Raw genomic sequence first — 22,991 nt, forward strand, 5'->3', positions numbered from 1 at the left:
TGATGCCAATAAAAAGACTTCAAGAAAGCTTCTAGAAGGAATAGGTCATTTTTTAATGCACACAGTTCTGCACCCACCGTGGAATAAATCAATAGTTGACCTTGTTCTAGCAGATAAAGAAGAGTTAATAGCTGACCTGAAATCCCACGGTTGCCTAGGTACCAGTGATTGTTATTTGTCCGTATTTACTTTGTGCAAACAGAATATGGCATCAGTCGGTAACGCAAGGAGCTTTAGAAGAGTCTGTTTCTTCAAGTTTAAACAATTGGAAGGGTGACCAACCAGGAAGGTACATTTAGAAGGGGAAGTGTTAATGGAAGCTCTGAAGTATTCGACAAAATCATACCAATGGCCCAAAAGGCATGATTCCACAGTCACAGAAAGTGTGTTAATAAAACACAAAGCAATCTGCACACCAGGCAGGGAGGATGAAGTAAATGGCAGTGGATGTAATTACAAACTTAAACAAAGAAGCAGGTGAGAAAGGAAATGTACTAAATCACTGAGATATTGACGATGAAAATCCAGAGGAAGAAGGTGTCAATTATTTACATGCAAAGATAAAAAGGTCCTATATAGGCTTAGGTCCAATATAAAATAGTGTTCAAAATTGCATTGAAAAAACAAAGCCCAAAAAATAAGCAAACCTCAAATATTTGTTTAGTACTTGCTGTGTTTCTGATGTAACAGAAGGTATTTGTACCATATGGTTTTGCATATAATTTATAACAAAGGAGGATGAGGCAGTGCTTGCTAATATTAAAACAAAAAACAAACAACCAGCGGATCTAGATAAGATATGCCCAAGGATAACAGCCAAACTAAGGAGCTTTTTTATTCATTAATGTTAATTTTTAGCCAATTTATGTAAGCTATGGGAATTGGAGAAGACTGGAATGCTGCTCATCAGGATTCAGTATTGGTGGTGGTGGGGAATGACCCAAAGAGCCACAAAGTAATTATCCATAAGTTGATCCAAGATAAAAATAATTTTGGAAAGTTTTAAAAAACATCAGAATCTGAAGAAAGAGTTCAGTGGCATTCAGTATGATTTTGTGTAAGTTAATACATCTTTCAAAGACATTTTGTCTATTTTGACAAGATTGTACAAAGCAGTATTGGGAAAGTTCAACGTTCCTTAGCCAATTGAGTTAGTTTGTGTGACCAATTCTGATTAATGTGTTCTGTTTGAGTTTTGTTTTTTTTAGAAAAACCCCTATTATTTTATTAAATACCTCTTTAATGATGGATCATGAAAAGCAGTATTTATTGGTGAGACATTAGTGATCAAGACTGCTTCTAGTGTAGATTTCCCCAGGGATCTGTTTCAGTCTCAGTATCTATCTACATCAACCCATGGAAACAGTGCTATTAAAATCTTGCCAGTAAGGTTTGCAGTCAAAAAAAAAAAAAAAAAAAAGGAAAAAAAACTGCTTGAGGAGGAAGATTAGGTTAGTGTTAGAGAATGACTTGAGATGATTGGATTTATCATCAGTTCACCAACAAAACTGTGTTTGATACAGGTAAGTGCAGAATAGTGTGAATTTGGGAACAAGCTGTGCTTGTAGGATAGAAGATTTTATTTGGAAAACACTGATTTGGGAGAGTACTGGTGATCACTGAAGATAGTTGCTTCAGCAATGCAAAGGGCAATATTGGGTTGAAAGAGAGAGATGTGTCTTACGCTCAAAGTTGGAAAGATTGCATAGTTTTGTTCAGTTCTGAGTTCAATTTAGGACCATACAAATAATCTACAGCTTTGAAGATGAGTGGCTTTTTAGGTGTGTAAGGTGTTGGGTTCATTTATTCAGCTTCTCAAAGAGAGGTTGGGAGATGACTAGTCTGTGCTGTCCATGTGCTTATGCATGGATGATAAGGGTTTTTTTCTAATAGGGTTTTAAATCTTGTTTACACTCACAACAAGATTTTCCAGTTGGAAACTGAGAATTTTTGCAATTAACTTTGAAATAAAAGGTAAAAGTCATAGTAATTTAGGCTAATTTTAAACAATGGAGGATCTTACGGGGGAGTGAAAGAGTGCTCTCAGAGTTAAAAACGAGTTAGCCCATCTTTTCAAAATCTTACCCAGTTTTTGAGGGATGTTCTACAACCTGTGTAAGGTCTCTCACATGATGGTAGCAGTCTTCTCCTTAACTGCTGGTAGGCTGCCTTCCTTCCTTAATGGACTGTGTATGGAGGAGAAAAGCTCATTCCCCTCAGTGTGTTCTCAATCTTTTCAGCTTTGTGCTGTAATAGTGTCTGTGGTTGTATCTCATGACTGATGCCTTCACTCTTAGGCCTCAGGAAGCAATTTGCCTCCCACTATAAAACTGGCTGAGTTAATATGGTCAGTTCTGATGGCCTTCAGAGTCTCCTGAGAAAGATGGAGGCTGGGTTGGACTGCCTGCAAAAGGAAAATCTGTCTATTTGCAGGCAGAATCATGAATTACCTCCACAAAAACAATCAAAGTTTTGCTTTGGTGGTTCATATGGACAACGGTGTACTAAATCCTACTTATCTGTTGTGAGAGCGACAGCACAAGTAGTCAGAATTGATTTTTCTCAGAATTCACCTTGGTGAAACACTCTCGAGTGCTTACAAATCTTCTCTTATTTTTAAAACAGGTGAAAGTATAAGATAAAAACAAGGAATACATTGATGAAGATTGTAGATGAAGGTGGGATAGCAGTATAGAGGGTGGGAAACTTCTCAGGCTCTGGCTTCAAAAGGAGGCCAGAAGAATTTGGTTTACAAATTCATTTCATGTTTTTTTAGCAACATTTCACGTAGATCATTTCATGGCTACTACCTTTAGGCTGTTAATTGCTTCTGATGAGGAGCATCATCAGCCCCGATGATAAAGGAGTTTTGTGGGTTATCAGCTACAGCGGCAATAATGCGTAGCTGTTTTGTATAAAAGTGACCATTATGTCACTTTTAACTTTAGTTAATTAAGTTATTAATAATTTTACCTATTAAAGGTGACAGAGCAGTGACTATTGTTTTTTTAATATATGATTTTAAGGAAGGCAATGTTATCATTTTCCTTCTCTGAGCATAATTCATATCTCTGCTGCAAGACTCTTCATGTTTGTGGTAGACCGCTGCTTTGCATGATCCAAACAACTCAGCTCTGGGAGCTCTATAATGGATATTCTTGGAAGGTCTCGTAACCTGAAGGTCTTGGCTTCTGGGGAAACAATTTGGTACATTGCATTTCCTAAAATATATCAGTGGATATAATTTCTCATCTAATTTCATTCTGGTGTCGAGAGTACCAAACACCTCTGTGAGGCCTACACTTTGAGGCTGAAGCAAAAGCAAACTAGACTGCAGCTCTTCCTGCCAAGATTTTGGTAGGATTTTAAGCCTGTATTTGCCAATAAATGAATGTAAATCCACAAGTAATTTATGATACACAACTATTGGAAGTGTCAGAAAACTATTCGTTAGGTGTTTAAGTAAACAGGCAAATAACACGATAGGCCAAGAATAGTAGGAAAGTTGTGGAAAGGGAGTCTGCTCTTCGATTGGATTGGACATCTGAAGGAGGAAATCTCTCTTCGGTATGTCAGGACGTGTTTTAGCTTCTTTAGTCTTTGACGAGTATTGACCACCGATCACTTGTAGCCAGTTCTACACAGCATTGTGTAGGGAACAAAAATTGAGGAACAAATTGGGGAACAAAACTTGTGACCCGAGGTGTGTGTGCTCTTTGTGAGGACTCCTCTTTCCTCGCTCTTCCTGTGGTAAGGGAGAGCTCCGGCCCTGTGGCAGGGCAGGACTTTGTTCCTGCTGATGCTGTCGAGTAGTGTCAGAAGAGGCAGTGCTGTTTTTCCAGATGTTTCACCTTCTGTGACTGAACGGTGTGCTCAGTGCTGCTTGAGCAGCCTTGCTTTGTCTGAATAGCTGGGGACCGTGGTATTTCTCTGCAAAGGTACGTGTGTCACTTCAGCTGTCACCAGCTGTTGGACCCTCTGTCTTGTGAGGGTTGTCCTCCCAAACCGAGCTTTGAGTTTATGCCATGTCTGTGGGCATGGTTCCAAGCACCTCTCACGTGGCAGCAGCGCCAGGCTGAGGTGCAGGCACATCTCCAGGGATGGCACAAGGCAGGGAGAAGTAGCTGGAAATGTACGCTGGAAGCCAGCCCACCAAGATCTCTGGAGCGGTACCCTGTGGTACTGTTTACCTGCATCTCACTGTTTTGTGTGAAAATCTTTTGTGAGTCAGATAGAAATGAATGACTGAGGAAACCATGCTCCTTGTCACTTTGTTTGCCGCAATGGCTGCAGTCTGTAAATCCTGTTAGAAATCTGTGCTCTTTGTGTGGCTTCCTTTTAAAGGCTGGTTTCTTAGAAAACGTGTGTTGGGCAACAGGTCAATCCTAATAAGGGCTTGGTGGTGCTTGTTTACTGCCTATTCAGCTGCTAAACTGTGGTAGAGCTTTGGTTTACAAATCTTTGTTGCTTTTATCATCCTGTCAGCAAAGCATACTGGTGCAGCTTGGCTGAAAGCACGGCAGGCTTGGCCCCACTGTTTTGAAGAGCAGTGACCCAGCTGTAGGTGAGGAAGTTCATGTCTTGATAGCAGTTTAGCTCTGGCAGACCCCAGACTGTCATAACTAAGCACTGACTAATACGTCCTATGATGGAGACAGCTGTTCTCAGATGAAAGACATCCCATGGAGCAGGGAGCTGGGGTGGTAAGGGCACTGCAGCAGGGACCTGTCCTGCAGGCAAAGCACCATTGCTCGTGCACCTCAAGCCTGAGATCCTGAAATTATTTCTTGCATAGGCAATTCATTTCTTGGCAATCGTGAATTTCTAGTGGAATTTAGACCCTCTTTGAAAATGGACTGTTACATATCTTCTAGGTTTAGAGAGTTCACTGCACTCGCCTCTAAGTGAATTGTGTAGGGCCATTGCAAAGCTGCTTGGGCATACAAAGTTCTGTTGTAGGGATGTGAGGTTGTCAGATGGTGGCTTACGTTACCTTTTGTTGTTCCATAATTTCTAGAGAATTCACCTTGTACTTCCTGTTACTGGTATCTTTAGAGTTAAGTTATTTGTCTGGCACGTTTTAGAGCTGATTTTTGAAAGCTCTAGACAGAGAGGAGGTAGGGCCAGCTGGAACGGAGCAGACAGGAGGGGCCCTATGAAACTGTCAGTGCCTTGGAAGGCAAAAGCTCTCTGGTGCCAGATCTCTCAAATTTATTATATGTAATGCAGTTATGGCCTCTGCTGGAAAAATCTGCTGCCTTCGTGTCATCTGGGTAGAAAGAAACACACAGCGTGCATGCTCTTCCTTGCACAATGCCCTTGCATCTATTATAAGGTACGTCATGTTCAAGCAAGAAAATTGGGTTCTGTTCATAGCTGATGTCTCTTAATACCTTTATGCCCCTTAAAACTGTTATTTCCAGCAGCCCCTGCTGCTATCATATAGGAGATGATTCTCATTTACCTGCTTGACAGAAAAAACAAAACAAAACAGCAAAAAACCACACGTACATACCCACCTGCCATATGATTGATATGGTTCTGCTGCACAACCAATTCACGGAGGAGGCTTCTTGCACAACCTGACGTGTAGTGGGACGCGCTGGCTCCTTGGTCACACAGTAAGCTGTTGAAGTCACGGTGGGGAGCATTTGAGATGTGTAGCTCCACAATGCTTTCTTCAGAGGCTGTGAACTCTGGTTGGGATTTTTTTCCACTGCTGCTGTGCTGCGTTGTAAATAGATGTTCATGGTAATCATCGAGTGAAAGAGTCAGGTCTGTGAGCACAGTGATTCATGTCTTCAAGGTTAGAGATTAGAGGGTTAGACCCCATCATGGATGACCTAAGCATGGATCTTGTTTTATTTGGCCAGACCCTCTGTCTGCTGTAAAACACAAACATGCCTGTATACATGATTTAAAAAAATTACTAGGAGGGCATTTGGTGTTGACCCTTTTATTTACACGGCTTAGCGTTTTCCATACAAAATTTGTAACCTCTTGCAAAGGAGCCCTTAAAACTTCCATTGTTTGCAGTAAGCTGTTGACATTTGGTAGGGGAAGCACCATCGGAGAACAAAGTGCCTTTTTATGTTCCACTAAATTAGATTCAGCTTTGAAGGAGATATAAACTGCTAAAATGAACTAGTTCTTTTTTTCCCCTGCTTTTGTTCTTCAGGAAGATTCTGGCCTGCTACCAAAAAATAAAAAATAAAAAAGTGCCTCCAGTCCTGGACCTGCTGTAACCGTTGCAGCAGTAAAGCCAAGAGCTGTGATGTTTGGAGCTGCCAGAGCAGCTGTGGCAGCAGCCGCGGCAGAGTCTTGAAGAGTCCAGCACTCGTCCTCCTGCCTTGCAGCCACCCTGCTTTCTTCCAGGGAATTTCATGGAGCAGGAAACCCCTCCCCAGCAAACCTCAGTTCAGCAGTTAGCTGCTGTTGTCCCTTCTGTCCCAAAAAGTTTCTTCTCTCCTGCCTCACAACTTTTAGGTGGAAAAGAGATGGGGCAGATTGCACAGGTGGCTGTAGCCCATTGCAGCAGGCTTCAAATGGTGCTTGCTGCAGCAGTAGGATTTGATGATCTTAATTATCATCGAGGAAACAACTTAGATATTGCCTTCATCTTCGAGGCACAGAGACAGCCCTACCACCTGTCTCAGAGCTGGGTCAGACCGCTTGCATTCAGCATTACCACCAGCTTTTTACTGCTCCTGAGGAATTAAACACACAAGGCAGGATTTCCTGTTGGTGTGGAAACCCTGAGCAGTGAGCTTGGCCGAATGAGGCTGGCAAACAGCTCTGGCAGTAATACCCGAGTATCCAGGCCCAGCTGGGTGTGGAGAAAGGGGAAGATGGCAAGGCATAATTGTGCACCAGAAGCTGCACAGTTTGTTCTCTTTTAAGATGATTCTAATGAAGAAGAAACCGGTGATTTTTGATGGCTCTGAAGATTCTGAAAATAATTTTGGCATTTGCATTTATCAAGAGCCCGGCTGTTTCAGCGCGTGTGGCAAGGCTAGACAGCTGAGCTGATCTGGCAGGGACAGATCCTGTTCTTGGGCTGAGTGTGCAGCTTTCCGTTCTCCTTTGCTTCCCAGAGCCCTAACACTCTCCTGACCCTTTGAACCAGTTCAGATCAATAAAGCGTCAAGAATGTATTACTTATTCCATTTGTTGGGCTATTTTTTTTTGGTGGGATTGACGAGCTGTATCAGTTTATCTGCGGGTGAGAATGAGAATGGGGACCAGCTTTAGGAAGCTGGGGAGCCCAGGCGGGAAGGACGAAGGAGCAGGGACAGCCCTTTGGCAGCCATGAGCTGTTAAATTGGTTCAGCCCCTGTCGTGTAACTACACTGAAATAGTCTACCAAGAAGGCAATCATGACTGATTTCTTTCATGGCAGTGCCCAAACAACAAAGACAACAAAAAGCAATCAACGGCTAATCTCCTTTATAGACAAGCCCACACCAAGCGTGGGATAGAAATAGAAAATGTATTTTAGCTGTGATTGGCACAGCAGTGGTCAAAAGAGGATCCAGCATGGATCAAACCTAAGCTGTTGAGATGTTGAGGTTTCAAGGAAGATGCAATCACTGTTCACGTTTACATTAGCATTATTCAAACTTTGGGTAACGTAGGATATTGTGAATTCAATTGTTTTGAGATGAATAGAAGATCAAGTATTGTCCTTAAACAATAGAACAGTAAAAACAACATCTGTGATCCAGCATTTGTAAAAGAATACAACTATCTCCTTTTTAAGAATGGAAGATGGGAGCAGACAGAAACTATGGCTAAAATTGTGGGAAGTATTTTGTTTGCATAAAGACGATTGAAGGGACTTAATAGCTTTTTACTGCTTTACATATTCAAAGCTTCTCTGCAGTCATCATAGCTTACTGTTGCAAATATTCCACATTTGCAAATCTGGAGACAAGTCTTTCAAGCAGAGCATCCAGAAAATAAGCATTATACCTACTTGACTACATATGGAAATGTTGATTTAAAAAGATTGGCAAATGTCATATTAAGAGCACCGTGGCAAAGTAGAATTCCAATGCCCAGAGGTTGTGTTCGCCATCTTTCCTAAGTGTGAAACCACTCTTTCTTCTCCTGTTGCCTCTTCCTTCATTTCCTACCTCCTTTAAAACTTCTGCAGGCTGTAAGATGAAAACCATGTTGATGAAAGCTTTTGTAAAGAATAGGGTATGAGGCACGCTCGGATACATATTTTATATGAAAGCAATAGACATTTCTGGAATGAAGGCTCCATATATGTGAGTCCCTGAGAATGAGATCTTGGAGCTGTCTTTCTGGAGAGCAAACCTCCAATTTGGAAATAAATACAACACTGATATTTGTAGCTGACAGAATATTGTGGGGCTCTGTTGAAGTGCTAATACTTCTATGTATAGAGTACTGGTTTGAATCTGGCCAGATCAATATAAATACTAAAATATGTTCCCAGGCAAGGGATGTGATCAATATATGGCTCCATGGTGTGGCAAATTGCCTTTCTAGCTTGTAGCCCTCATTTCCCACTTTTTGTTCTGTGCTAAGTGGTGAGATCTTTGGAACCAGTTGTTGAAACAGCACAGGGCAGTGGGGCACTGTTCTCCCCTGGGGTCTCCAGGCTAAAGCAGAAATCAGGATCATCATACACGACAAAGTTACATGGATTTTCAGCAGCTTCCTGTATGTCACAGGTTGAAGTGAACGATCCTTTTTAGGAAAAAAAAAAAAAAAAAAAAAAAAAGACCTGTTGTGATTTGGCCATGTTCACAGTTTCTGAATCTTCCATTAATTCTTTTGAAGGCTGAGTTTCCGAAAGTAAAGGGGAAAAACGAGGAGATTTAGAGTTTGGAATTTCAAGGGCTGGGAGTCTTTTGTGACTATCCCCTCCAGAGAAACATCCTCACTGTTCAGTTTCTTTGTGATAGCCACTTCAGGAGGAAGATGAAATGCTGAATTACATTTGAGAATTGTTGTTAGAGGTCTTAGATGAAATCATATAACCATGTCTTAGATAAAATAGCAGAATGAGGAAAGAAAGAACTGTTTAGATTAAAAGAGGCGAGGGGGAAGCCAGCAGGGGGAAACCAGCTCAAATCCCTAAAACTCTTCTGGAGATTGTTTTTCTTCCTTCAGACTTTCATGAGAAAACCTGGGGTCTGTGACCAAGAGGTTTTGTGTGTCCTAACCTGAGAGAACTGGGTCATGTCACTGGGATTTTATGCTTTTGCCTGTATGCTAGAAATGGAAGTATTCTCACCTCCCTTCTTGTGTTAAGCCAGCACCTAAAGGGTACGAAAAATTGATTGCCAAAAATAAATCTTTTTTTTTTTTTCTTTCCCGTTGTCTCTGCAGCAATTCGGCAAAATCCTTGATGTAGAGATAATCTTTAATGAGCGCGGCTCCAAGGTAAGTCCTGTTTCTGTACCTGCTTCTCTTGTTTTGATTGCACAGAGTAAAAGGCAGTTCATTGCCTAGAGAATATACTCTGTAGAGATCAGCAGGAATTAGCGTGATGGGGGAAGGGAAAACCTATTTTGAGGACTGTCTCCTGTTCCCTCTGACTCCAGACTCTGAGCATGGTCATTTCTGGGCAGCATGTACGAATGCTCCTAGACGCTCCTGTCTGTAACATGGGATCAGGTTCCCCAGCCTTTTGAGCAAACAGGGAGTCAGTTAAGCCTTCGTACCAACCCCTTCTCATTGCACTAGCAATGGGTGCCCTGTGGGGAAGGCAGAATAAGGTAAAAACAACTTCATGTGACGGGAGCTGGTAAAAACGAAGCCTAACGGCCCTCCCCCCCGCCCCAATCACATCTTCATTGCATTAAAATACTTCCAGAGGAAAAAGAGTAATATCTCAAATGTGGAAGGATTTTGTTTACTCTCTTTTGCAGACTTGCCTGGTATTTCTGAGATTCTGACCTTTCACATTTGAGATATCTGATGCTTTGTAAAAGCATCCTCATTCCCCTTGCCCTGCCCCTGTGGACCTCCCCCCACTGAATTTGCATTCGCACACCTATCTTCGTCTTGAAAAAGTGTTAAGAGGGAGGTTTCGTTGAGAGCTAATGGTAATTTATTTCTCTGGAGATGAGATTTCAGATGTTGCTTAGGTCAGTTGCAGAGAGATTCAGTGATCTTTGTCCTAATTGGCAATTGGTTCTCATCACGTAACCAGTATCACCACAATGACAAATTGATGTGATTCTCTCTCTGCCCAGGAGGTTCAGCACTGGAATAGCAGGGAGTTTTGCAGGTCAGGAGCGAGGTGCATTGCCAAAGCTCTATGGGGGAAGCTTGCACAGTGCATGTCTATACTCTGCTTGACTTAATCAATGCTAAGATTCCCATTTTCAATTAAAACAAAATTTCCCTACTCCCCCCACACACGTGTGTGCACATGTGTGCATGCACACAAGAGATTTTGAAGTTGCAATTCAGCTAAGCAGTTTCTGTGTAGAGTCTATATGTCTTTCTCCTGAATTTGAGGTTCACAACCTTAAGGTGGCCTCTTTGCTTCAACATATCTTCTGGGGTCTGTTCATGTTCAGAGCCCTCCGCAAATTTCAACATGTGTTCACCAAGATGCATTCGGAACTTCTTCAGTCTCTGTGTTATCTGGAAACCAGAAAGCAGCTGATCTGCGTACAAAACAAATGAGATTTAGCCCTTTCCCCATCCTTAGTTTGGGTTTACTACCATGGTTTTTCTTGTTTTGTTTTGTTTTTTAATAAAACAGTCTGAACGAGTAAATGACTATGTGGCTTAGAGAGCTGTACTTCCCTTTGTGGATAAAAATCTATACGCTTTACCAGAACAATCAGCTATGCTGAGTTTGTAAATATTTATTCTGCTCTCTGCTGGTCTTCTGATATTTATAGGCCAGAGCTGTCTGCGAATTAGACCCGATTTTAGTCATTTCTATTTGGCTTTGGGAATAGCCTCTGGCCTCTATCAGATCTCTACTTTTTTGGATGTAATTGCAAAAGAAAGAGCAAAAATAACTGTCCTGACAAAGTGGTGAGCTCTATCCTCCATCTCCCTCTGCTTGTGCTTTCCAGCACAGTGTACACGAACTTCACCCTCACTCTTCCATCCATACAGCCCCATATTAAACGCCCACGACTGCCCTTTTCCTTCTAGGCAACACTAACATTGGAGACTTTCTGTGAAGACTTGGTTTATGACTATGAAAACTATTTTCTTCTGCAATTGTTAAAGCCCAAGGCTTCTGGTTTTCAGTTAAAACAGGAATTGTTGCTGAAGAGTTCCTTGATCAATCTCGTCCTGAACCCTTAATAAACATACGAAAAACGAAAGCAATCCAAAGAGATGTTCTTCGAGTCCTTGACCATGCAGTTTTCTGCTGCTTTTTTGTCATCTTAGAGCAAAAAGCAGTTGCAGAACTGGTAGCCGATGTGAGGGATGGGGCAGAATCTGAACAGAATGAGAAAACGCCCAACGAATAATTTTGTGGTATCCTTGCATCCTTCTCTACCCCAAATAATTAACGTTTAAAAAAGAATGCAAGATTATTCCTGCTTAGCATGAAAATGGGAGGCCCCAGTGTTTGAGTGGGGTGTAGCTGCACGAAGCACCTGGTATTCACGTAACAATGGAAAAACAACAGTTTGGTGATCTGATGGTGAAGCAAAGGAAACGGATCTTTCTGGAGGCCACTCACTCACTCTTGGGTTCTTCCTCCACCTTAGGAAAAAAAAAAAAATCTGAATGCATTTTCCTGCCCTGTGGTTTCCATTCTAATCTAATGATATGAAACCTCTCTCTCTTCTTCTCCTCCTCCTCTCTTTTGGGAATCCGAAAGCAGATGCTCCTGCTGCCTGCCTTGTGCTGTGTTCTCAATGCTCCCTTCCCTCCCCTGGGTTCCTAAGGGTGTAGAGTTTTGTCTGTATGTTTTGGAAACATTTAAAAGGTTACGGCGGTGAATCCCACGCCGCCCTGGGCCTGCCCCCACCCAGCGTACGATGGGGTTGAGCAGCGCTTTGTCCCTGCCCGGCTGGGGCAGGAGCTTCTGTTGGAAGCGCCCCAGCGCTGGCGAGCGGGAGGGCCTGGAGGAAACCTGCGGTTTGCATTCTTCCTTTTGAATCCACCTGAGATGACCAGGCCCTGACGCTGCACCCGAGGGAACTGTAGAGGACAGGCTACATGTTTGGGATCTCCACGCGTTTAGGAAGTTTGGTGGCCAAAGGAAGAGCAGCGCACGTACGTCGCGGCCGCCTCGCGCCTCAGGTTCTTGTGTTTGGCTTAGGAAGTGGTATTTGCTGGCTTTCTGTATCACAGCAGAGGAGGAGGCAGCTAATAATGAGTTTTGCTGGTACTCCTCTGAAAGCAATGTGAGTTCTTGTTTCCTAACTCGATTTCTGCCTAGATTCAATCTGTTTAGTAGGGTTATGTGGGCCTTGGTAGACTTCACGCTGATACTGCTTTGCTACCTATGAAAAACAAGGTACAAACTTTAAACATCCCTTGAATTTCATTTTGTTTTATTCTTTAGCTTGTATGACAGAACGACATCTGTCTTCCCCTGATTTATTTATTTTTTTTTGCTTGCTTCCTGGAAGCTAGCTGTTTGCTGCAGTTGTGCTGTTTACCGTAACAATTTGAGTTCTGACCCATGTAAATAAATGCCTTTAAATAACATCCTGCTCACGGCTGCAACTCACCATGCACTTTGCTGAACCCTGAATAAAACACCTCCAGAGGAAGTCGAGGGATAGGATTCCTGCTCCTCTCGTCAGCGGAGAAGCATCCTGCAGATGTATATTTTGTTACTGTTGTGCTGAACTGACCGGGTAGACACATTTGCAGAATTACTGCAGTCTGCCCATGTAGCACTTTAAACAAGAAGCCTGTGACATTCATAAAGCTGCAGGGGAAGGAAATACAAGCTCTCTGCTCGCCGGCCGCGTGCCAGGTGGCATTCTGAGATGTGCCCTTGGTGACATTCAGAGACCAAGAAAGAGTAAGCACACAGCAAAACCGTGGCTGAGGAAGGAGCACGTTGTAGATTTCTAAATGGTAGGAGTTCATACTAGTGCAGATTACAAGCTTGAGGTTTCAGGTCAGCGTAAGTTTTTCCCCTCTGCTTTCCGCTTGGGAAGCCCAGATCCTTAAAAAGGAGGTTGGTCTCCAGGTTTTTGTATAGGACTGAAGTGTCTAGAAGTGCTTCATATTTGCTTGAAAAATTGGTTATATAGCGGCTTATGTGTAGTCTTCACAAGGAAGTTCCATCGTTAGTGAGTGGAGGTCCATAAAGAAATGCAAAGTAAGTAAAAAACTTGTGCAGAAAGCTGTATGGAAGCACTGAAGTCTTCATGTTTACAGTTAACCACAGGTTAATAATACTCATTTAGGTTTGAATAACTCTACCTAAAAGACTGTGTGCTTGCCATGTGCGTTTATTTCTTCTTGGAGTGGACTAGGTGCTTTGAGTGAGCCACGCTGTCGTGAACTTAGTTTCCACTCAGGGAAACAGGTACCTTCCCGTGTTACAGAGGGCTTGTTTTCACTTTAATTCTATTTTTATAATTTTTGTTCAGATGTCATCAGTTGAGCCAGAAATTCAGATAAAGTTATTAACACAAAGAGCCTTAATGACAAATTAAGTATAAAGCAGTGTCACTTTCTCAGGTCACCAAATCCCTTTATAATGCTCATGGTTTGCAAGAGACGTGACCTTTTATCCTAGTTTAGTCAAGAACGGTGAATTGCCTAGGTCACCTTCAACCCTGTAATACTAATAACTTAACGAGTTAAATTTGTCCATACACTGTGAACTGGTTTACTTGAATTTGAATAATTAAGGCTGAAGCTGATGGAGTGATAGTGTAAGCTGATTTGCTGCTCCTTGTGGGGAGGGGCACCTTCCTAGTGGTGCTCATGTCATAGTGCAGGGACTTGAATTTAGGGTGCCGAATTAGCAAAAAGAAAAAAATAAAAAAGGAAAAAAAGGGAGAAAAAGAAAAAATCCAGCAGGGAGAGAGAAGGAGAAGCGAGAGCTCATCTTCTGCTGTTCTAGCGTGTCGAACTCGCTGACCACACAGCAAGGTGAACTCCATGTCAGATGAAGGGGAGGAGGAGGAGGAGCGCACAACCGGCAAATTGTGGGGCCGCGCGACCTCTGCTCCGAGTTGGCTGGAGCTGATCCAGAGCTGCCAGCGCTTGCAGCCCTGGCTGCAATCCCACCATTCAGCCCTGTCCTCTGCCCCCTTCTCGGTTTTGTAGGAGGGCTTGGCAGTGGAGCGATGCAACAAGCTGGATCGGGGAAGTGATCCAGCTTAAAAATAGCCCCGCTGTTGAGTTTTCTCTTTGGCGTGTGTTGTTTTTTTAAAAAATATGTAGTTATTTATTTATTTGGATTTCTTTAGCCAGAGTAATTCCTGCATCTGTTTCACTAGACCGCACAGGTAGGCAGCTGGGTGGATGCTTTGTCCGTCCGCGCCTAATGCCCCAGAGCAGCACAGGGGAGCTGGAAGGGCTGCTGAAGTGATGGCAGCCTCGGTTTACACTGGTTCCTTCACCAGTTTGAAGTGAGTGCGTGTGACTCTGATAACATGTGCTTCTGAATTTCGGGCAGTGTTCCCGTCGGTGCACCCAGACCTGCTCATCTCAGGTGGATTATAGCTGAAACCCTCCTCCTCTCCCAAATGCCTTGGAAACAGGTAGCCTAAACTTCTGCCCCTTGGCCATATTTTTCAGGCTCCTGAAAGTTTATTTGTAAACAAAGGTGGGGGGAAAAATGGAGGAAAAAAAAAACAACAAAAAAACCAACCACGACCCAACAACTAAAGAGCACAGCAGCAGAGGAAGGCAAAGCCCATTGCTGGCTGCGTGCTCTAGGGGTACAAGGCAAAAACGCTGCTGCTGAGGTGACTGTCTAAACTCCATGACAAACAAAGGGTTAACAATGCATGGATTTCAAGGGGCTCTGTTTAGTTTCCTTTGTTTTTATTTTCTTTTTTTTGTTTTGTTTTATTTTATATTTTTGTTGTTTTTTTTGTTTAATTTCTGTGTTCTGGCCACACCCAGGAGAACCGTCTGCTTTTGATTTCTCCCTTTACGGTTACATGGTAAATTTTCTTTCTCATTCTTCAGAGATGGAAACGTTCAAATACTCTCTCTATATACATTTATTTATTTTTTTTTACACTGCTCATCATGTTGCTTGTTATTTATTGCAGAGTCTGAGGCCAGACTAAAAGGGTGACAGTTACTCGGTCTCTTCAGGCCCTTTGAATAAACCTTTGGGTAAAAAGGGGGTTAGTCTGGCCCTGCAAATTACTCATAAGTCCTAAATTTTTTTGCAGGGTTTATTTAGTGTTTGTGGGGTATGTTGAGGTTTAAATTTATTTTCTGCCTGGGAGAAGTTCCTGGCAGTTGGTGGAGGGGGAAATGTTGAAAAATTCAGCCTTGTTATCATAACAGCCTTATTTAACGGGAGTTATTTGTGTAAACTAAACTCTAGAAACGTTAAGTCTTTTTTTTTAACCCAGGATTGCATCTTCCCTTCCTCTGGCTCCATACCTAGTACTGTGGGGCAAACCAGTACTTGCTATAGAGCTGAGCTAGCAAATACTGTTTATCTGCCTCCTTTTTAATTTTTTTTTCTTTAAGGGCAAGACAACCTTGGGAGGGAAAACTGAGAATTGTTTGTTGTATATGTATTTGGGTACAAATTAATCCCTATTCTTTGCAGGTCATCTATGAGAAGGAATTAAAAATATATGTATGTGTTGTTTTCTCTCCCACATCAAAAATATGTGTATTTAATTGCTAGTTTTTAAGCTTAGTAATAATAGAAATGTCAAGCATGGTTCACCTATTTTTCCTGATTGAAAATTTGAATGTCTAAGGGTCGCATTAAGAAGACTAACCAAGTGGACACAAATATTGACTCCTATCATAGTCAGCTATGTGAAGTGTTAATTCAGCGTTGACATTAAATGGTTTTCAACAAAGCGTTGCATAAGCCAAGGACTGATCTGTCAGTAAAACAAAACTTCTGGTTAATTAGTTAAGTTGTTCGGAATCAAGTTAACTCTGTTTTAGTTCACATTGTTAATTATTCCTGTATAGTCTGCGTGTGGATTGTGCCCTTTCATGATTTAACTTATTAAAAATACTGAAAATTCAAAATCAGTTTCAAGGTGTTTGACGATAATCTGTTTTTAAAATCCCATACAGACTTCATTAATTGCAAACAAATGTGAATTAAAATAGTCTTAGTTTGGTTCTAGTCTGCACAGGCTAATGTCTAAAAAATTACCTTCCCTCTGCTCTCCAGCTTTCAGTTCACAGCATCACAGAAGACATAAATCTCATTCAGGCTCTACAGGATTGTCTAGAACAAACAAAAATTTTAATGTCAAAAGAGAAGAGGGAAATAGAGATTGCTGCTGCAGTCTTCACCTCCCCTCCTCCCCAAACCTTTTTAAAGATGCTTTTTCCCCATTATATCGAACAGAGGGAAACGTGTTACTCTATTTCTCAGTCTTCCCTTTCTCTGTAGGTGTTCTTTGAAGCAGATAAAATACACTGTCCCTTCATAATCAGCTTTGCTATTACACTCCCCCCTGTCAGTTCCGTGCAACCGGTTTGACAGTTGCATGTGGTTGGACTGATTTATTAGACCTGATCTCTTGTAGCACCAATTTTAATTGATTTCTGCAGAAAACATATATGTTGTTCAGAAAAGGCAATCGTTTGTTATTTATATAGCCTTTATTTTTTAAGCTGACAAAATGAAATTATCCCAAGTTTTAGATTAGGGGGCTGGTGCCCAAAGGAGCGTTCTTGTTGATTTCAACATGACAGTAAGGTTAGCTAAGGAGTTTTTGTTATTGCTGCTCCTGAAGAAAAAAATAAATAAAATAATAATTAAAAGAAAAAACACTACATTTTGCAAATATGTAATAGTTTTGTGCTGGAAACCTAGCTGTGGATGATAAAGGCCAGCATGCACAAAGGGGCTTTTCAAGATTACTATTTTACAGATTTTAAAAAAAGCACTTAAAGAACGACAGCTTGCTTGTGTCTTGTTGCTAATGGTGCCTAGAAATCCAGGTGCTGGTTTTTTGGGGGTCCACGCATGCTGACCCTGAGCTGCATGGAGGGGGCTGCCAGGCTAGCATGCCAGTGCTTTGGGTCGCTCACCTTACCTAGTGCTCTGCTTAACATCAGGAGTTTCCATTGCATCAAATGCAGGCTTTGTTCCCCTTCCTCCTGAGCCAACGGAGATTGCTGTCCGTGCATTAAAATGGTATTTGCCTTGTAGCATGCCACAGGAGCCATTTCTCTTCCTCCTGTTCTTAAGGTACCCTAAAAACAGACTGTAGCTGAGTTTTTTGGTTGGCTCCGCTCTCTGCAGTGGCATGAAGAATACCTCCTCATGGTTGTCTATAGTAAAATAGCATTTGCTACCAGCTAATTCCTAGTTCCCTTAGTCTTGTTGGCTCTGCTTGACCATCAGTGCTCTCACCTCCGTGGAAGTGAGCATGATCTCTTCCCCTGCCCTCGTATGCGACCGCATGGATTGATGGCAGTATGAGCACGTGGGACGGGAGCATTGCATGTGCCGTCATGGGCTCAGTAAACCTAAATCCCTCTAATAAAGGGATGTTTTGGTAGTACCCAAGCTTTTGTGGCTGCGCCAAGCAGGGCACGTTATTTTTTTTTCAGACTTCATAGTGTTTCTAGGCAGAGATTTGTCATCCACAGCACGTAGGTTGCCATCTCAGAACAAAGCCAAGCGAGATGGGTGGCAGGCTCTCAGGGAAGCAGCAGTAGGGCAGAAACGCCAGAAAAAAAACGTCGTTTACCAATAGATCCATATTTAGGTGTTCAGATTAACCCTCAAGACCAACATGGTACTTAAAGGTAGGAAAAATTTGAAACCAGAACAATACATAATATTGTAAATCTTCACGTTGAGTGATGTTCATCTCCTGGTGCTACCTAGAAGTCCTTACTGTCAGGGCCCCACGCGTTACTAGGGAGGTTACAGGCGTAGAAGTAGCCATGAACTGTTCCCTGAAGAGCTTGCAAGGGATGCTTTACAAACAGCCCTTCCTCTCAGCCGTTCTCCAAGGTAGGTAATTATTATTGTCTCCGTTTTACAGGTGGGAAAAGCAAGGTTCAGTCTTTGATTTGCCCAAAGCTTCGCAGAATTCCTGGTGCCAGGCCTGAACTCAGCTCGCTGCTCTCTCTCGCAGCGGTTGCTCAAGAGGACGAAGTGCTGCTCAGTGCCGATGTCCTGTACCGTGTCTGGGGGGGCGGTGGGGGCGGCACCGCGTGCGTCTTCATGGTCAGGGAGAGAGAGGGCAGGAGCCCCGCGTGGGCCGAACCAGCTTGAAAGAGAAAAAAAAAAAGAAAGAAAAAAAAAACTTTAAAAAAAAATTGTCTCGAGTAACTTTGTACTTCTTTTTTGGTCTGGCCTCAATTGCTTTTATGTTTTCTTTTTTTAATTACTCTTATTATTCTTATTATGATTACAGTTCCTTTATTTTATTGAATTTTAATTTCCTTCATTTACGAAACATGCATGAACCAACAATGTGACTCTAGGAGGTTATTGCTGAGTTGTGCTGATGTCGATTTCATACTGTGATATTTTTTCTCTATTTACCTAGAGATCAGTATTTCAATATATAACGATGTGCATGTTTTCCCCCCTTCTCCCGCTGCATGCAGGGATTCGGGTTCGTAACTTTCGAGAATAGTGCTGATGCAGACAGGGCCAGGGAGAAATTACACGGCACCGTGGTAGAGGGCCGTAAAATCGAGGTGCATGTCTTCAGTAATTCAATTTCTTCTTTATATTTATTCTTTTGATTTCTTTTTGTGTCTTGCCTCACTTATTTCACATTTGGATCCCAGTCTCGTGTGTGCGTGTGTGTTTGTGTCTGTGTCCTTCACCTCCCCGCACTGAAATGTATAAAAGTTTACCCCCCTTACGAAATATTTTTATTGTTGTTTTGGGTATTTTTTTCTTTTCCGTTTCCTTTTATTGAGTTGTTTTTGGTTTTGTTTTTGTTTTTTTCCCACCCACTCCAAATTTTTGCCCTTCTGCTGTCTTGATTTTTTCCTTTGCTTCAGTTTGCGAGGCTCCGATCTCCTGTTATCAGGCCTGAACGACACTAACCGAAAGAGTACTGTCCGACTTCTAACTCTGTGTCCGCACAGAAAGCAGGGGGCCAGCCAGTCTCCTCTCTTTCCTCCGAGGCCAGTTCTCCTCCACGCAAGTGTGAGACGATGCCCGCGGCGGGCGGGGAGGGCGGCGGGGCAGGAGGCGCGGGGTGGGCTGCGCTGCGCACCCCGCTCCGGTCACGGTGGGAGCCGGTCCTTAAACGTTTCTAGCTCTCGCTTTGGTCCTAAAGGGGTGGCGTTGGCCAGTTTGGTGTTCCACTGTGGTGAAGGCTAACTGGCCCTTCCCTCTCTCCCCTCTCTCTTGAAACAAACGAACAAAAAAAAAAAAAGTGCAAATATTGAACGAATATGAAAATTACGAAAAAAAAAAAAGCCGCCGTTTTGAGTAAGATGTCTGCATATTTTGCTTTTTTTTTTGTTTTGTTTTTTTTATTTCCCTTTTCGATGGTTTAGGGTTTAGGGCCCTCCACTTGACTCACTCTTTCCATGGTAACTATACACAATGCTGGCGATGGTACGAGTTGGCGGTAAGTGAAACGAAAGCGCTAGAGAAGAAGCTTTTTTTTTATTTTTTCTTTTTTAATTTTTCTTAAAATTACAAAAAAAAAGAACGAAATTAAATAAGAAAGAAAAAATCCATCTGCCATCTCACATTAACACTACAAAATGTGATTTGACTTGTTGTCCCCACCCGCCTCCTTCCTCCCTCTCCCCCTTTTATTTTCAATGCTGTTGAGTAATGCCGCCTGGACTTTGGATGTACATATCGTTTTGTAGCAGTCTGAGCTGTTTGATTACTGACTTCATGGTGATTTCCCCTTGCACATCTTACTCAGAGTTACTGAACTCCAGTTTGGCTGGTTTTTATTAATGCACCCATTTCCTCTTCTCTCTCTCCTGCCCCTTCTTTCTGCTGCTCTCTCTTTCTGAGACCTGTTTGTAGCTGTTACCGCTCCTTTCCGTTCTTTCTTTCTCTCTCCCTCCCCTCCCCGGTTTATTTCTTTACTCGGTTAAATGCAGCTGTTGGTCTCTTTGCTGACTGGTGGTTTCTGATCGGTTCTGGCAATTTTTCCTTTAAGTGCTTGTGTTGCACTTTGCTGTAGCAGCTGATTTCAGGCACTCGCTCCATCTTAATGATTGTCTGTGAGACCCTATCTCCTCCCTCCTCCCTCCCCACCCCCTGAATCAATTGTGTTTTTTTTTTTTCTTTCTTTTATCTGTGTGTGTTTAACTGCATGCTCTCAGTCTCATCATTGTTGTTTCCCATTCTTTCTTTTTTAAATGTGTAATGTTTCTATTGTTTTGGGGCTGAAGCAAGAGTAAATGTAGTTCCAGATTCCCCACCCCGCGTATGCTCACCTTTCCATAAGTCTCAAGGGCCTAGAGCAGCTTTTATTTTTATAGTAATTATTATTTTTTTCGTCTTAACCCTAGCCTGAGTTCCCATTTGGCATGTGCTTTGATAAATTACTGATGTTGGATAAAACTTCACCCTCCTTGCAAGAACTTTGAGGCTGTCTGACACGGGGCTGCAGTAACTTGGCTTCCGAACTGGTCCATCTTTTCTTTATCAGCACCATCTCTGTGGTAACACCCCACTTGCTTGAGCAATCAAACCGCTTGGAACGATGCAGAGCTCTGTAAAGAGGGTGGAGGGCACCCTAAAACAACAACAACAAAAGACTCAGCTCTTCCACTATGCATTTCTTCTCTTTGCTCCGAGAGATTTGTGTCTCGGGGGGGGGGGGATAAAATAATTTGAAAGAGATTTGAGAGTGATGGGGAAGAAATTGGTGAACAAGGACTGTCCAAACCCTTGGTGGCATTCCTAAAACCTCCTCAAACCTTGGCAGTTCAAATCTAAAGCTGATGGACTCCAGGTTTCCTGTCTAAGCAGCCAACCTGCCTGCGACCTGTGAGCCCCAGTCCAGTGGTGAGCTTGAGGAACAGGTCAGCTCGTGCAGCACCTGCTTCAGTTTCCCTGTCCTGGGCTGCAGATGTGGTCGCTGCCACTCAAACAGAGCCTGGACAGAATCACCAAGGTTTTGCCCTTGAGGTCGGTGAGCTGGGAATAACCACACGCGCCAAGGGGTGGCAGGGTGTCTGAGAATCTGCACGTTACTCTTGTTGGCCTTTTGTTTAATGCATAATTTTTAAATGCCATGTTTAGCTGTAATGTTTAAAACTAAATGGCAATTGTTAAAAGTAATTTAAATAACTGCATTTTTGTAAAATTAGTTATTTAATTTTTTTTGCTCAGAGAAGTATAGTGTGTGTGTGTGTGTGTGTGAGACAGCTGAGAGTTTTCCATCATTTTCCCTAATGTCCTTTGCTTCCTCCCCTCTCCTCCCCTTCCCCTTTCTTGCTTTTAGGTTAACAATGCCACAGCGCGAGTGATGACCAACAAGAAGATGGTCACACCATACGCAAATGGTAAGAGAGACTGTTTGGACTAGTGTTGTGCTGAAAGGTTAGAAGGAAGACGAAAGCTTCCTGGTGAAGGGAATGTCGTAGTATTTCATCAGGACCTCCTCGGGGGAAGAAAAAACAAAACAAAAAGCCCCCACCAAAATCGAAAAACAACTCCCAAGCCCTAATCTATGGCATTATGCTTCAATATAACTCTAAAAGTTTATGGAGGAACACCATTTTTCAGGTGGAGAAGTTGGGGCAGAGAGGAGTAGTGACGTGCCCAGTGTGGCCAAGCTAGAAAAAGAGCCCAAGGTCTGATGTGTGACCTGCCACCGCTGCAAGGTGATACTGCACCAGTCTGCAGAGGGATGGCCATCACCTAAATACCTAAATACAAATGGAGTATAATCCAAGGAGCTGGATATATCTCAGTTTAGGTTCTAGCAGTAAAAGTTCGACTGTCCCCAAGCAGCTGTGAAAGCAGAGGCATTGGACTGTTTATGCGTTCACTTGTTGTTACAGGCTGTGTCTGGTATTCAGCCATTTTCCAGTGAACCTGAATAGAGAAAGACCAAGTTGTTTGGTTAATGAAGAATCCTGTTTCATTGGGATATCTAGGTTCTTCTGTCTGTGCAGTAATTTTATGGCATAGACACATATAGCATAAAAAAATCATTCTTCTCCTGACAGAACTGAATGCTGCTTTGATACACATTCTGAATTTGAGTCTTTGTCCTGAACCAGGCAGGAAAAATTCTTCTTGGCCTGAAAATGTTCCTGAACAGCTACAGCAACGCAGGAAGCTAAGCATAGGTAGTTGCTAGGGCAAGAATCTGTTCTGATTCCACATAAGACTCAGAAGTCAGAAGATACAAATTTTATTTGTAGCTCTGCTGCTGACTTGTGAGGCTCTTGGCAAATCATATAATCATTTTTTAGTTACAGAACTGGGGAATTAGGGGTAGGGACAGGCAGAAAGACTGGGATTCTGAGTTTTAGTGTTTGAGCGGAGTTAGGAAATTTTGCAGTAAAAGGCAACACAGCCATATTACATTGTCTTGAAAGCAAGGACAGAAAACGTGTACAAATTATTGGTATCTACAAATGACTTGTGAAACATGATAATGGGCAGGAGTATTTTGCTTTATCAACCAGCAGTGTCTGCTTTAAAACTATGTAAAGGCGCTCGGTATTAGGCCAGGCTTAAAGCACACTGATAAGCAGTGGTACAGGAGCTGTTAAATTCAGGAGCTGATCCCAGTCCTCTCGTTGCCACCGCTGCATCAGTATTTTGCCGTCGAGGTGGCAGTACAGGGCAGCGTGCCCAGTCTTGCGGAGGAGCATGTTGCATCTCTCGGTGATGCTCTGCCAGCAGGTGAAGGGGTGGTGCTGATGGGTTGCAG

The 22,991-nt window shown here is 42.7% G+C and overlaps 1 protein-coding gene and 1 long non-coding RNA gene across 28 annotated transcripts in view; both read left to right on the plus strand.

Moving 5' to 3' along the window:
- The window catches only part of RBFOX2 (RNA binding fox-1 homolog 2), a 169,564-nt gene that overhangs the window by 122,805 nt on the left and 23,768 nt on the right, over window positions 1–22,991 (plus strand). For 20 of the 27 annotated variants that reach the window (XR_014586319.1, XR_014586320.1, XR_014586321.1 and 17 more), the window contains 3 exons: window positions 9,364–9,417; window positions 18,721–18,813; window positions 21,549–21,609. Coding sequence is in view for 23 of the 27 variants with exons in the window: in XM_083842612.1 (XP_083698738.1) it covers window positions 9,364–9,417; window positions 18,721–18,813; window positions 21,549–21,609 (208 nt within the window). In the remaining 4 variants the exon portion in view is untranslated. The remainder of the gene's footprint in view (window positions 1–9,363; window positions 9,418–18,720; window positions 18,814–21,548; window positions 21,610–22,991) is intronic. The other 7 variants (XM_083842614.1, XM_083842613.1, XM_083842602.1 and 4 more) reach the window with 1 other exon arrangement.
- On the plus strand, window positions 18,821–19,822 carry LOC310902001. The gene is made up of 2 exons (XR_014586385.1): window positions 18,821–19,273; window positions 19,630–19,822. It is a non-coding gene; the product is annotated as an uncharacterized lncRNA (long non-coding RNA).

Source organism: Anser anser, assembly GCF_964211835.1.
Source record: "Anser anser genome assembly, chromosome: 1".
Classification (NCBI taxonomy): Eukaryota; Metazoa; Chordata; class Aves; order Anseriformes; family Anatidae; genus Anser; species Anser anser.